General features: G+C 35.6%; 1 protein-coding gene across 2 annotated transcripts in view; it reads left to right on the top strand.

Moving 5' to 3' along the window:
- SUGCT (succinyl-CoA:glutarate-CoA transferase) overlaps nt 1–16,446 on the top strand; it is a 305,639-nt gene that overhangs the window by 117,607 nt on the left and 171,586 nt on the right. For both annotated transcript variants that reach the window (XM_064705032.1, XM_064705033.1), the window contains exons 11-12: nt 2,118–2,215; nt 13,519–13,621. In XM_064705032.1, coding sequence (XP_064561102.1) covers nt 2,118–2,215; nt 13,519–13,621 — 201 coding nt within the window. The remainder of the gene's footprint in view (nt 1–2,117; nt 2,216–13,518; nt 13,622–16,446) is intronic.

Raw genomic sequence — 16,446 nt, 5'->3', positions numbered from 1 at the left:
ATTGAGAAGGACATATATAGACATGCAGCTTTACACCAGATGGACATTAAGCTAAAGCTGAAATCAGTAACATTAATTAAAACAGCAGAGTGAGCAACTCCATATGATCATTTTTCATATAACACATCAAATGGAACCATAGCTTTCTGATTAATTTATTGTTTTTTTAAGCTCACATAAGTATTCACTATCATTTAATTTGAACAATCTTACAGGTTTTTTTCTAAAGCAGCGATTTGTAACTCCAAACCAGCAGCATTAAGGAAATAATTTTAAGGGGTACCAACAGTATTGATAAACTTCCAGACAGAAAAACTTAGCTATTTTCTAATGCTAATTTATGATATGTTGTGACTTCCATAAAATGGATTATATAAATGCAGAAGGAAAAGAAAATATGCTGTGAATTAGGTATTGATGGAAGTTGCTAGATTGATGTTTTATGTTACCTTGCATATAAAAATCTGCAGAGAAGTTTTGTAACATCACCATTGTTCTAGTATTAGTTACAGATACCTTGCTTCCATGCTTAGTTTTGTTACTCTAGGTGGAAAATAACTCAAAGATGACTATCTGTTTTAATATCTCTAAATAGCTGTTGAAAGAATATATATTTTGCTGAAGGTTCTATGTCATTAACAGCTATTCACTTGTAAACAAAGCTGTGTCCATATTCACTCCAGCAAAGTCAGGAGTCATTAAATGATTGTGGCCTTGGTCTAAAGCAGTCTCAAAGGAATTAGTAGAATGTTATGTTTGAAGCAAATGTCAGAGAGATTGACATCAACTTGACACCCACTTACATGTGGTAGTACACAAACATATGCATTCAGGGGGCGACTGAACATGTTAATAAAACATAAGTCCATCAATGATTGCTAAATATGTAGAAAACACCTTCAACTCAGAAATGTCCTAATCAAAAGAGAAGTGGAGTTTGGATGAATATTAATGAAGTGTTGCATGTACTGGCCCTGTTCTTAAACTCTTCCTAAGCAACAGACAACAGGCAGAGATAGAATGATGGGCTATAGGAACTTCAGATATGAGCCACTGTATTTTTAAAGCTGTCTTAGAAATGGCCCTATGAAAATGTAGCATGTTTAGAATGATTATAGGACTCATCATAAGAAAAACTGAGCTTTAGTGTGTGTTAGTGAGTAAAAATACATTAAGGATATGTGACAGTCTCTTTCTTTATAAGATTCTATGCTGCTTTTCTCTGTAGCTGATGTAATTGGTGTATTTTTAGAATTCACATTTAATTGTGTTTATTTATGTTCTATAGAAAGTCATTGTGGCACAAATAGGTAAATTATATTGATTTCCACACAGCTGCTTTTCTAATGAATGCCTGTACAAAATAGTAAGACTCATTCTGCATATTTAATTCCCCTTATAGTATAATACACATGGTCTTCACATGTTGTTTAAAGCACATGTTTTTTAAAGGTCTAATGTGGCAGGTGGAAGTTAGGCATCAAAGATGTATTTCTCCTTTCTCTGAGGCTATGCCACCACTTTTCTTTATTAATTCTTTTGGAAAAAAATAATAAAAAAGACCAATGGTGTTTCAATAGAAAAAGACTTTTTAAAAAAAATTTCTTTTGTTTTTCTTTTTTCCTTTTTGACAGGGATTACTGAAGTGGAAAGAAATAATCTTAGACATATCTTTTCTCCATTTAGTGTATGAAGTACAGATGTATTTCTTTTTCTGTGACATATAAGTCAGTGCAGGATAATCCCACAGATCTATCCATCCCTATGTTAGTAACTTACTTTTTTGGTGTTCTATGGTAAGAATTTCTCCTGGCTACTCCCTAAAGCTGTTAGCTAAGATTTGGATCTTCAGTCTGATTTCTCTCTTTTTCCTTTACTTGTTATGTTGCATCAGCAGGAGGCTTTTAACAAAAATAATTAAAAATTAATTTTTATTTTTTTATATTAAATGATTGATAAATAGTGATTATTGGAAATCAGTGACTTTTAAAACAATCAGTAATTATTTTGTTATATATATATATATATTAATACACATATATATATATATATATATATATATATATATATATATCTCCTGTCAAGCACATTTTTTACTTACCTTTTTTTTTACTTAGATCCTGAATTTGCCTGAAGTTAGTAAAGATTCCAGATACAAAACTAATACACTCAGAGTCCAGAACAGAAAAGAACTTATTGACATATTATCAACCCGGTAAGTTAATTAAGAGGGAAGAATCTTTATTTAATCTGTAAATGCAAAGAGTAATGCATAACAAGCCCTTATCATGTGAAAATTTTGTTTTACTCTTTTGAGATACTCTAGTTTTATAATAGGTATTGCCAAAGCTTACTGATGTTAAATAGTCAGCCTTTTGCACACAGACAATGGTGTGAACTAAAGAAGCCAGACCACAGATTTAAGTTTTCAGAAACCCTTTTAACTTCTCTTTAACATGAATTTTAGGTAAACCAGTGCTTTCTGCTTTCCTGGATGAAGGTAGCACCTGGAAAAAAATGCTTGGAGCACCATTGGCTTTTGCTGTGGGATTTTAAAGTTTTCAACGAGTGTTTCTGTATCCAGGGGAGTTGTACTTCCTTTTCTCCCTTACTACTGATTCTGTATTGTAGTTCTCTGTGCCACAAACTCTCCCTGGGCCATTCCTTTTGAAATCAAATGGATATATGTTTAGTTTTCTGTTTGGGAATCATCCTATTAAATACTTAATTTTTTTAAAGAGAGGACTGAAAAAATCTTTTATTTGAGAGGTTACAGTAGCTTAGTTATCTTCCTCATTCTGTTTGAGAAGGTCTTATATCTGTGGAGTGCTCTTCTGTTTAAATTTATGTAATGAAACAAAAATCTAATCTGTGTAAACCTTCCCAAAGGTGGCTTTGGCAGCACCTTATGCTTCCAGGGCTGAGCACAGGAGGTGGTTAATTATTTAAGAAAAGTCATACTATCATGTTGACCAGTATTAGTCTTTGTCAACTGATAACAGTTATCATTGAGGCAATTTTACTGGGGGAGTTTAGAAGCATTAAGTCAGATATCTCCCCTTTTCATTCCATCCAAGAAAAAGAGTTTCAGTTTCAGAGCACATCCACACTCCCCACACTCAGTCCCACATGTTTTGGATATTGAGAACCCGAATCATGAGCCATTAAAGAGTGTAGAGAGTTATTTCATTTCTTCTGGTTGCACTTGTACTTTTGTCTCTGTCTGACCTGTATATTTTTAGATGTCCTGCCCCTGGTGAAAAAACCAAAGTACCAAGTGACTGCATTTTTGAATAATTATGGTGCAACTGTCCTTGATTAACTTTTGGAACTCTTCTTTTACCTTCTTGTAACAAATGGATTGTGACAGCACAAATGAGGCCACTTTTGCTATAAGTTTTGAGCCCCTGAAAGGCCATAATTTATCTTTTGACCTAATTTTGGGCTCTTACATTATTGATGCATAGTTTTAGTTTCAAAGTTGGTTCATGTTGATTTATTACTTGGACTTCATTTAGTATGGAATTTGTCTGATGTATGCTGGTACCTTTTGCCATCCGTAGATCAGTTACTTGATAGCTTGTTGACTCTGGTTAATTTTGGATGTTGACTTTTTTTTAATATGGGCAATGTCTGAGCAAGAAGATAAAGTTCAAGGAACAGTTGTTCTTTGAATTGCCAGAATTACAATTTGTTTTTTTATCTGTAGCTATTGGTTAATCAAATTACATTATTGCTCTTCTAATTACTGCTTTATGTCTTTTCTTTTCCTCAGAGTTTGTGTTCTATTATTATAATTTAGGCTGAATTTCTGCATATTATATGCAAGTGTGTAAATGTATACACACTTTTGCAGTAGACATTTCTGAAGTATTCTGCTATGTCATATTATTGTGAGTTCATCTGGCAATCAGTTATGAAACACAGATACAACAAACACCTTCAGTATTCTAATGAAAGTTGAATGTGTTTCCACACACATTCCATGGTAACTTTGCTCTAATTCACTAATGCACAGTTTTTTGTAAAATTGTACGTGGTTTATTTTTGAAGTTACTTAGAGAAGTAAATGAATAGTTTCTCAGTGCTGAAAAATGTCAACCCTTGAGAAATGAAGGGAAATGACAAAATAGTAATGATAGAATTTCACTGAAAAATACCTTAATTTACTCACTGATTGCTTGATAGTATTACAGCTTCCAGCACATGGAAAATATAACCCTAAGGTGCATTGCTTGGACAAAAACACCTGCAGACCCTTCTAATCACTCACTGTATGTGCACTGCTGTCCACTTTAAAATGAATTTGTGAAGATGTAAGCTGGAGCAGCTTAGAAGACATATTCTTTAGACATTGATTTTCTCAGTCTAGCGAATGAAGTACAGTTGTGTGAAGTACAGTAGTTTTGTTAAGATGAGACACTCCTTTTCTTTCCAAACTCTCCTGCTGCCATTTTCAGTTTATGCACCCTTTCTGTTCCACTAAGTCATTGGTATTTAAGCAGCATGTATGGCAGATGCTTGGTACTCTGCCGTTGCTTACATATAGCGCTGCTGTTGCACAGTAGAGATAAACATATAATTTTTTCAAGCCTTTGATGTTGTTCTAATCCTAATAAACCAAGGCTCCACCAGAGCTTAGAGCAGGTTTCCACTGACCTATCTACCCTGTTTCCTTGCCCTTATCCTTTTTTAACTGTTTCTGGAGCTGTGTTTTGTGTTTCACCTTTTCTTTTCAACTTTTTCTTAATTTTCAAAATGAACTATCTCCAATTAATTTCTAACTTCTGAGCATTCAGTAAGTGCAAAAAGAAGTAACCCTTAAGAAAAAGTGTTCACCAGGCTTTGTATTGGAATAGGAGTTGTTCAGACCTACTCACAGGGTCAAAAACTCCCTGAAGTCTCGAGCATATAATTTGCTTCATGCTTGGAGCTGAAATTTTTGAAAGCATTGAACTCACCAAGGAGGCACTTATTTGCCACCAAGGTGGCTTTTATTTGCTAAAAAATGAGCAACTGGTCACAATTTTGTTTTTAGATGTGTGCACAAAGGAAACATTGGGACAATTGGTCAATGTTAAGGAATGCTGAGGTTTTTTAAGAAAAAGGCTCTATATTGGGAATTCTTCACCCATGTGACCTCTAATTTAAATCAATAATTCTATTCACCACCTCTGGTCATCTGTGGTAACCATGCCAGATTTCAGGGCCGTCAGGTAACCATGGGGATTATGCAGCACTTAGAAGAAAAAGAGAAGACTTCTCAGAAGGGTGTGAAATTATATATTCATCAAAGTCAGATATACTGAACTGAGTGAGAATACAAGATGGGGATGAATATGACTTCAGACATATATACAACTTGAAACAACTGCTCTGAAAGGTGTGAATTGCTCCATTTATTTCAGAAAGAGTTTCCTCATCGTCTTTCTTCTTTGACAGAAATGAAGAGTGAAGCATGCCTGTCCTTAGCTCTTTAATCCAGCTTGCTCTCTGTACACCTCAATTCCATCTGTAGGGCACAAATGAAAGGTGGAGAGGGACAGCAAATAAGGCAGGATAAGTTCCCATATCCACAGAGAATGTCATATGTCAATAAAAGTGAAGGGAAGGTAAACTCCTGTGGAGTGGTATGTGGCTTCTGAGAGAGCCTGCTCTCATACTGAAGCAATAAGAGGGATTACAGAAAACAGTTCCATCTCAAGACATGAAGTGTTTTTAGTTCCAAAGGCTATGGGGAAATGAGTAAAATGCTGCAAGAAGGATATAGGCCCATGGGGCATTTTGAACTTGTTTTGCTACTGGTGGTGTTGTCCCTTTGCCATCTCTGGTCCTCTTCCTTCTATGCTGTTTTTCTCCCATCATCTTCCTCCACTTTCTACAGGCCGCCTTCCCTCTCTTCCTCATCTTATTTCCTCTTTCTCCTCCCACTGCTGACATTTGCACATCTACTCTTCAGTAAAAGGAAAAAAAAAAAAAGAATAAAAGAAAAAAAAAGTTTTGGTGCCTTCTGTATCTGCTTCTTTATTTACGTTACATTTTCCCCAAATGACAAGAAAGCAGAACTCTGACAAAAGCAAATTACCTCTGCCTTCCTTTCTTGTGTATGTGCCAAGAGTCAATTTGAAATGACCCTACCTGGGTGGAGGTCAGGTTCAATGGCTACCACTGAGGCCCCTGAGACTCCAAGCTCATGTGAGAACTGACAGACTACAGAGCACTCTGTTTTTTAAATTTCCAGTGAAAACCTCTGGTTTGTGAGTTAGGTGTACATCTAACTCACAAACAAGAGAACCAAGTTTTAATTGTTGCTCTCTTCCTCCTCTGCCTCCCTTTCACTTTTGCTTCCACTAGAACACAATAGTATCAGACACAATGCAGATTATTTTGTATGTGTATATATAAGCAGGCATATGTCAAGACGCATGTATATAGACTGCACATGAAATTTTACATGTGTGCAAAATAGTATAGTAGCCATTTTAATAGTACCTAGTATAATACCAGTTTTAAAACAAACTGCTTTGGGAAAGGGGGCTTAATCTGATGATCTTCTTCAAATTACTCCAGAATTCAAACATTAATCCCACCATGCACCTCAGTAATGTAAACATGTTTTAAGGGCAGCTAAATATGTGCTCCAAGGTACTTTGGGAAATTAACCTGTAAATGGAAAAGAGTGTGTGGGGGTGTATAGGTGTAGGTGGAAGGTGAGCAGCAGATGTGCCCTCAGCCTTTAAACTTCAAATTACTCCAGAATTCAAACATTAATCCCACCATGCACCTCAGTAATGTAAACATGTTTTAAGGGCAGCTAAATATGTGCTCCAAGGTACTTTGGGAAATTAACCTGTAAATGGAAAAGAGTGTGTGGGGGTGTATAGGTGTAGGTGGAAGGTGAGCAGCAGATGTGCCCTCAGCCTTTAAACATAAAGAAAAACACATAAATTCAGTATGATTAGTGCTCCTCCAGCTCTAACCAAGTTATTGTGGACTCGGAAGTGTTAGGGCTGGAAATGATTCAGAGTGGAACTTCTATTCCTAGCACTTATATTTTAAACCCCGTATTCTTGACTGTACACTACAGCTGCATGCTGTGTATGTAAGTGTGAGGGGAAAAGGAATGAGCAGGAAGGAAACACAGAGGAACTTGATCCTCAGTTAATAAAGTCGTTGCTAAATGCTTTCCACCTAGTAACAGAAGAGGAGGGCACCTAAAGGGGAAAGAGTATTATAAGAGGTTTAATTTGCCTGATGAGAAGCATTGTTGAATTCACACTTGTTGAGACACACCCAGCATTGTGTGGTAAAGGATTGTAAATCTCCTTCCCTATCCCCACCATTTCCTTTTCTAAGCCAAGTGCCTTGCTGACTGAAGTCACTTGATAACGTTACAGGCATGAGCATCTTGCTGTTTACAGCTTCAGCAAGACAGGTGTTTGAAGTTTGAAAGACAATTGACTTCAGTGTGGCACAGCTGGTAAGACTTGCTTTCCCCAGTCACCTACCTTACCATCAGCACAGAGAGGGTTGAGCTGTGGAGGCAGTGGCCACCAAGTTGCCACATTTTGCTTTAAAACGCTTCATTTTAAATTGCTATTTTATGCTGACTTCTGTGTGCACAAATGAGAGAGATCTAAAACGTCTCAAGCATCTTATTTTTGGACTGGGTAAGCTAACGTGTATTTTTTGTGGGTTTTTTCTTACCTTTAATAACCTTCTAGGATTATCATATCTGTGTGAAGTTCAAGATCCTTTCTAAAAAGGAACTTGCCATCTCTTTTCTGATGACTTACATTTCTAACTTGAGGCTACTGAAATCAGTGATTTTAAATGGACTTTTTGACCTGTCTCTTGCTAGTTCCTTAATCCCCTTGGGCTAAAAGAAAACCAGCAACAAAATCAATGCAACTTTTCATCCTTCTCAATGTACTTTTATTGATGTGTGTTTACCTAGGTGATTTTCAGTTAATTTGGACTTCTTTTGTCATAAGTGTAAAAGTTATGGTCCTTTTTTGTACTTGAGTAAAACAGAGGAAGGTTGGAGAAAAGCAGTATATTTCTAATGTACGTAGCTTAACACTATCTGACTACAAAAGAATTAGTGCTTTTACATGCTGGAGTAACTTCTCAGTAGCCATAAGAAATGCATTTTACAAGATAGTCGTGTTTCCCTCTGTCTGGTATGCCATTCCTTAAATATCATACATGTTTTTAAAGCAGCATGCAAATCTTGATAGAGGAAAGAGAAAGTCTGTTAACCTCTGGCACAAATTTAGTGCATAAAGGTGAAGATTTTTTATGAGTTCTACACAACTGGTAGCAATATTTATAGTATGCAATATTTATTTATCTCTAAACAAAAATATATTTATCTATAGATAAATATAGAAATATAAAAGAATGTTCATGGTGAATTGTTGTAACTGCAAATGTCTGGATAGTTTTTTTTATGTAGCTACCACTTCTAAAGTTTTTGAAATATCTCTCAGCAAAACCTGTACAATCATGTTGATCACGACTATTTTAATATTTTGTCTGTTGTGGTTTTCCCAGTGATTCACCAGTAACAGAAGAGTACACACTGACAGAGGTATTTACACACTATTGAGTAAATACTGTAGAATTCACTTTGAAAGCACTAATTCTGTATTCACCGTACACTAAAGGATAATGATCTGTTCTTTGAATTTTCCGAACAAATATTTTCTAGGGCTTTTGTTTTGTGTAGTGTCTTCCATAGATGCTACTGTAAGAAACTGTACCAACCTCTTACTCATTTAACTACAATTAAAGAGGTGTTTGGTAGTGAAGAGAAAAAATGTTCTAGGTATTTGGGAGTGGAGAGACTGTTGATAGAACAATATAAAACAAAAACTATCATGCAGATTTGCATTGTGCTAGAAAACACAGGAATGCTCTTGTGGACTTTAGCAAGAACAGAGGAGCTTTTTTGTGATTGACCCCATGCAGAAAGCTCTTACTAATCCTGGAGGTTGCTGTTCCATCTGTATTTGGTAGCTGTCCAAATTACTTCTCTAAATTAATTGCCATAGGTTTCCTATGGAAAAGAGCAGTATTTTACTTCAGTAGTTCTTCTAAACTTTGTGTGGAATTGGATATTTTTATCCATTAGAGAAACATGGGTGCCCTTCTACATAGGATGTAGAAGGTTTCCTAGGAAACATAGAAAATGGAATACACACAAAGTGGATTCATTCAAACTTTTAAAGTCTTTGTTTCATTGAAAGACAAAATATTGCTAAGAAAACCACCAAATTTTATTTTAATAGTTATCAGGATGAGAAACTTAGAAACATACCCAAGTGCTATTAAAAAATATGAACACATTAAAGCCATTTCATATAACTTGCGTAAGTCCAGCAGACATCCCTCTTCTGTTTTACATGTAAAGATGCATTTCTTACCTTTTTCTTTAAATTAGAATTTGTTAGAAACCAAAAGGGAATGTAGATCCTGCTTTTCAAGAAGGCAAACTATGTTTGTAGTTTATGTTAAAAAGCAAGATGTAAAACTTTTTTTATTTTATATTTAATTTTTGCCTTTTAGAGGTTTTTTCTTGTATTGTGCTGTAAATTTTTTTAATGAATTTGCTGAGTGTATAGTTTAAATTTAGATGTTTCCATTTAATGATGCTTGCTAGATTTACTAATTGAAGAAAAATATATTTAGTTGGATTTCTTCCAATTTCAATTAGTTCAGCTTATGCCACGCTTTCTATTCTTAAAATATTTTAAAGCATGAAATGTATTTAATGTTAAATGTTCTGGAATTTGATGCCTCATTTCGATACTGCAGCTTTAGTATTTTCGTGAGTGCTGTGTAATTTAGTGTGGAGGAGGCTTAGAGTATTGCTTAAAATGCAAATAAGACATCATGGAGACTTTGACCTCCTCAGGAAGTAAGCCTCAGTTCAGGCTTTGCAGTAAATGTCCTAGCAATGGGTTTGTTCTTCACTGGGGTACATATCCTTCCTTTTTAGAGGTGCTTTCAGAAAGAGCCTGAATTTAAGCTTCATACCACAAACTAGTACAGTAAAAAGCAAATCCTTTTGAACTTCTAAAACACTGGTAGCAATTGCAGAGAGCTAAGCTACAGGTTTAAAACATTTTTTATAAATAAATCACAGGTAATTTAGAGGGCATTTCTGTGATTATACATATATATATATATACACATATACATATATATATACATATATATACATATATATATGTGTGTGTGTGGCAGATGGAACATTTTATAGGAAAAGGGACTCCTCTGAAAAGAAATGAAATTGTAGTTTGAGCAGTGTTGAGCTCTCCTGCAGTCACTGAGTATCTCTGAGGTAAAGATCCTCTTGCAAGTGTCATGTTTCAGATGCCCTACAGTCTTGGATTCTTTTTTTATCCCTAACTAGCCGAGGTTTGGAAGATGGACCATCGTTTAGCCTTGTCTGTGTTTCCATCACAATGTTTTTAGTTATGTATGTGTATATATAAAGAAAGTCAATAATTTATTAACTGAAAAATATGCAAAGTATGATATTTATTAAAACAATGAAAAATCATAGAAAGACATTTTAAAATATGTTAAGAGGAAAAGGATTGGCCAGACCTTCTAAATTCCTGCTGGCAGAGCTTTCATTTTCAGGAGAGAGTGTTAGTCTTCTACTTCTTGGAAGTTTCTGCTGAGGGTCTTCTCTTGTTATTTGGGAGTGCTGAGCATGATATTAATGGGTACTTAGCAACCTAAACATCAGTCCTTCACTTTAAGTAATGGTTATGGTATTTATTTGTGTAAGTAGTATCACAAAATGTGTTTAGTTGGGGAAATAATACATACAGGTTGGTAAAAAAAATAAATTGAAATTTGTACAGTTGACATCAGAGGTAAAAATTAACATTTTCTTAATCCATGGCTTATCTTTTATCAGATCTTGAAAGAGTATTTCTCCCTTAATGATGTACAGCAGATGTTTCAATATATAAAACATAGTTGAATGAGCAAAATAGTTCCATGCTGCTGCTCTCAGAATCTGAATACTAGACCTTTATTGGCAGTGGTGGTGTTGTGTTTTGGTTTTCAACAGTTTGCCTAACAATATGTTCTCAACAGCCTCTCTTTAACACAAAGGGAGCTATTCCCCATCAGAGTTAGAGTTTCAATAAGAAACACTGTGTCCCTTGAGGATAATAGACAGAGGATAATGGAAAATCTCATGTTTTCTACAAAATTGTAGGGTTTTTTTTCTGTCACGTAGGAAGGAAAAACCTAAGCACAACCTTAAATTGTAGAAATTAATATAGAATCACAGAAATTTTGCTTAACATATACATAGATTCTGCAGCTTACATATACAACTCCACTATATATTGAGTCACTCACAATGGTACAACTGAAGGAGAATATATATATCTTGAAAATTATTCAGATTTACCACAATATCAAAAAGTAGCCTACTGGTTATGCAGATATAGATTATAGACACTCCTGTTGAAAAAACTTCATTTTCAGGCTATTCTTTAAATGCAAAAGTTCTGTTTTTTTAGATTCAGGAATATTTATAAGTTTTTTTTAAAAAATAAGTGTGGGAACATAACATAGCTTATTCATTACTAACAGATCAATTTAATGTGATACATTGAGAATTGCAATAATTTCCTGGTGATGGCCTTCAGCACCATGGTTATGAAGTTGAGCCCGATTCCTCTTGCAGTTGTCCTGTCTTATTAGAAATGAGATAGTAGAATTTGAAGTGTCAAAAAGTAGTAACTGAAAAAAGCTTTCCATTTATAACAAGGGATTTAGTGGGCCATGAAATATGAAGCATCTCGGTTGCTAGCAGGGAACAGAATAATTTTATATAAACAGCATCTATAACTGAAGGGAAACAGTTTTTCATGCAAATCTTATTTACATTGTGCAGTAGTTTGAGCCCCAAACCTTAATACTAGATGGCTGTGAATAACAAGAATATACAGATGATGAGAATTGTTGTTGAATGGAGAGTACTGAAGGGAAATACAAATTATATTTTAGACTAAAATAATGGTTAATACCTGCAGTCACTGAGGAAGGAAGGTTATCTGCCTCTCTAGAGTTAGCTTTTTCCCCAGTTTCCTGTAATGTACCTGGTTCTAGGTATGACTCCAACAGAGTATTAAATTGGATAGACCCTGGATGAGTTCAACAGCAGCCCTGTCTTTATGGCTGACTACATCTTTACAATGAGATCACTTTAACATGCAATGAAGTGCATTGCAATATTTTTTAACTGTTTTATTTAGAAGCTATGCTGCATTTTGCTTCATTCTTTCATGACTCATGCTTCATTTTATAATGTATTTTGCACTTTTAAGGCCTTTTATTTTGACTTTTTTATTGCTCCTTCCATTTCTTCTAGAATTGCTTGTTTACTTCAGGAATAAATCTGCTAGCTCTGAGAAGGGGCCATGCATATTTTGTGCTAGAAGTAAAGCTGAATGTTACTGATGTTATTACTCTTAAGGAACAGCAAACTGGTAGCTATAGAATACTAGTAACTGAGTGTCCCTTTTTAAGGTTTCTATTAATTTTGTTTCCATCAGGTCTTTAAATCTCATCTAATTTCTTTTCAGTGTTAGGTATATCATGAAGCCAGTCTTTGATTTGTAATAAGCTGGTAGACCTCTATGGTATTTATCTTTAAATAAATAAACCTTAAAATGCAATCTCCAAGTAAGTTTACCTCTGATTCAGGATCCCAGATGACTGCAGAAAATACCATCTCTCAGTGACTGATATTGTTCCAATGGTGTCTTTTCTTCATGTATGCAACTTCAGTAGGCAGATGAGGAAAGAAAATCTATCTAGCAAAACAGGGGAAATAGAGTGGTGTTAGTAGTTAGGAAATGGAATGCTTAGAAATAAATAAAATTAGCTTTTTGCATGTGATACAGAAAGACCTGGAGCAATGTGTTCACCAGCACACAGGCACCGTGTATATATGCTGAACTGTGTGTTCTTAGGATAGGTTGTACAACCGTACAACAAATAAATATGTGATCAGTCTTCACCTAAATATGTGGGTTTTAATCTTGATGTATGTTTTTGATGATGCTTTACATCAGCTTTTAATGAGCAGTATTGCATGGTACTTGCACTTTATCTTTTTGCTGTTAAACATGTACATGATGGGAAGCGAATGGGAAACGCCTTAGTATAATTAAGGAAGGGAGGAAACCCACTGATCCTTATTTGAAACTGATGATAAATTCAGCTTTACATCATTCTTGCATTGCTTCAGATTATCAGATAGAAACAGAAGCTCGTTCAGAGATATTCTTTCTCCTATATCTTTGGGTTTTGCACTTCTGAAGAATATAGCTAGTACATTTTTGTTATTTTATTCACTGACTGGGAAGAAATCAGTGGAGAGGAGTATGGAAGCAGTGAAAGAGAAGGGAGACATGCTATACACTCCTTAGAATCTGAAAGTACAGTGTTTAAACCACATTCATTCTTATTTGCTCTTAGGTTTTCAGAAAAAGCGACGATCGAGTGGTTGCAGCTCTTTGAGGGGAGTGGGGTTCCCTACGGCCCAATCAACAACATGCAGCAAGTGTTCTCAGATCCTCAGGTTGGTCCTCACCAAGTCTCTTCTGTACACGATTACACATCTCTTACAAGTGCTGAGTAACTCCTCCTGCCACTCAGACCTGATTTTGGCTGCTTTAAAATGGGATTTGAGAGGTTCATGATGAATTGAGTTTCAGCCAATAGTAGGTCATATTAAGAAATAAATACAGATATTTGAATGAATTATATGCTTGGGAACTCAGATTTTGTCACAACAAATTAAACCATAGGTATTCCATGTCTCACATAGAGAGTCTATGTTTCAAAACTGGCTGGTAAAACAGAGGAAGAAACCATAATATAGTATATAACTGCATTTTATCACATAGATATGCAGAAAAGCACCTTTTTTTGGGCCCTGAACTAATTTTTTTTGTATGGAGTATGGATAAGCAAAATCAATTCTGTTTGAAAAAAATGGGCAACATTTTGACTGGAAAAAGAAAAATTAAGCACAAAATCCATAGAAAGAAAGAAACCTTTTCTTGGCCTGGTGGTTTCAGTAGCTAAAAACAGTTCATCTCTGTATCTATTTTAAATATTGCACTGGATTACACCTATACTTAATTATAAATAATATTTTTATACTTTAGGACCTGGAGAGTTGTATTATCTTCATATTCCCTGATGCCTTCCCTGCTTTTTGACTCTCTGGCTTAGGAAGGGTTAAAGGGCCCAAAATAAATGGAATTGTACTTGTGTCTTGAGTACTGCAGCTGAATATTTTATGGCTGTTCTAATGTGTGATGAATCTCCTCTAAGATGATTTTTACTACAGAGAAGCGCAAGAAAAAATGATTTATCAATGACTGTTTTGGTATTTTCTTCTGATTTTGTACATGTCCATGTCTGCTGTCAGAAGTGTTTGTTGCAAATGTGATTGCAGTGTTGGGAAAATAAGAGCAGGCAAAGCAATCGCTGTCATAAAAAAAATATTTAAAATAAATGTTTGTTATAAATATTATTATATTTTAGAGGCATAAAATAATATTTGTAAGGTGACTGCAGGGAAAGAATATTTTTTTATTAAATAAATACTCTCTTCTTAAAATGATGTAGTATCATGCCGTAAAACATGCATGGGCCAAATTTTTCACTTCATAACTTTCACAGGGATTAAGATTGGGCTTTGAAGAACATACAGCAAGAGTATTTTACTCAGACTTGGCTCTGCTTAGGGCAACATTGGAAAAATATTCTGTGCTTTTTTGATGCTGTGAATTTTAAGAAGTTGAGTCTACTCTGAAAGAGACTGTTTTTAAAACATTATTTGTCATGGGCTATTACCTCCCAAATTGGAAAGAGGATATCTTGGCTACCTTGTGCTTGTTAGAATTCACCTAAATAACATTTTCATATATATAATATTGTGTTATATATATATATGTTATTTATATATATGTCTCAGGTTATTACTTGATATAGTTAGCCTATCAATAAAAGGTACCATGGTGCTTTGCAGTTAGATATGGCATGTTTTTTGAAATATTTTTCTGTAAGGTGCATGCTAATCTTTTCCTCATGAACCTCATGAAACTGCTTTAAAACCATCTTTTCTACACGCTTTTCTGAAATATGTGACACCCAGTCATTGCTACTGGAAATTTAATGCCAATATTTGTGCATAGCTGCATGTTATACCTTTATTTCATTTCTGAAAGAAGTGTTTTCTCACAGACAGTTTCAGTTCAAAGGAAGCAGGGGAAAAAAAAAAGACTGAGATTGACTGGGGAAGGAATTTATCACCTGAGAGACTGTAATCTAAGTGTCCTCTGCACTATGAAATTCCAGGTATAATAGGAGAAAAACAGCACCCACCAACAAGAACATACTCTAATCACAGCAAGATTTTTCATAGAATCATAAAATAGTTTGAGTTGGAAAGGATCTTTGTGAGGTCATCTATTCCAACAACCCTGCAATCTGCAGGGGTATCTTCAACAAAATGAGATATCTCAGAAGCCCCACCCAGTCTGATCTTGAATATTTTCAGGGATGGGGCATTTACTATCTATCTGGGCAACCTGTTCTAGTGTTTCCTGACCATCATTGTAAAAACTTTATTATGGCTAATCTAAATTAACTTTTTTTTTTTCAGTTTAGAGTCATTAACCCTTGTCCTATCATAACAGGTCCTGCTAAAAATTCTTATAGTTCCCTTTTAAGTACTGAAAGGCCACCACAGGGAATCCCCAGAGCATTCTCTTTTCCAAGATGAACATTCCTAGTTCTCTCAGCCTTTCCTCATTGCAGAGGTGCTCCATCCAGCCCTCTGGTCATCTCCACTGCACTCCTCTGGACTCCTCCAACTTGCTCCTTGTGATACTGTGGACCCCAGAGCTGGACACAATATTCCAGGTATTGTGTGAAAGCAGAGTAGAAGGAAAGGATCTCTCTCTTGATGGGCTGGTCACACTTCCTTTGATGCAGCCTGAGACACATTTCACTTTCTGGAATGCAAGCAAACATTTCTGGCTCATGTCCAGCCTCACATCCACCAGGTCCCTCTATTTGTTCTCAGCAGGGCTGCTCTCAATCTTCTCATGCCCCAGCCCATATTGATCCTGAGGGTTGCCCTGACCCTGGTGTAGAGCTTTGGGCTTGGCTTTGTTGAACCTTGTGAGGTTCCCATGGGCCCACTTCTCAAGAATATGAGCGTCCCTCTGGGTGGCAACTGCACCACTCAGCTTGGTGACATCTGCAAACTTGCTGAGGGTGCACTCGATCCCTTTGACTCGTCTGTAACTGATGAAGACATTAAATAGCACTAGTCCCAGTGAGCATCCCTGAGGGACACCACTTGTCACCAAAATCATCTCTCACTGA

Source organism: Zonotrichia leucophrys, chromosome 2 (assembly GCF_028769735.1).
Source record: "Zonotrichia leucophrys gambelii isolate GWCS_2022_RI chromosome 2, RI_Zleu_2.0, whole genome shotgun sequence".
NCBI classification, from domain to species: domain Eukaryota; kingdom Metazoa; phylum Chordata; class Aves; order Passeriformes; family Passerellidae; genus Zonotrichia; species Zonotrichia leucophrys.
This window is presented reverse-complemented; position numbering and strand designations above follow the sequence as displayed.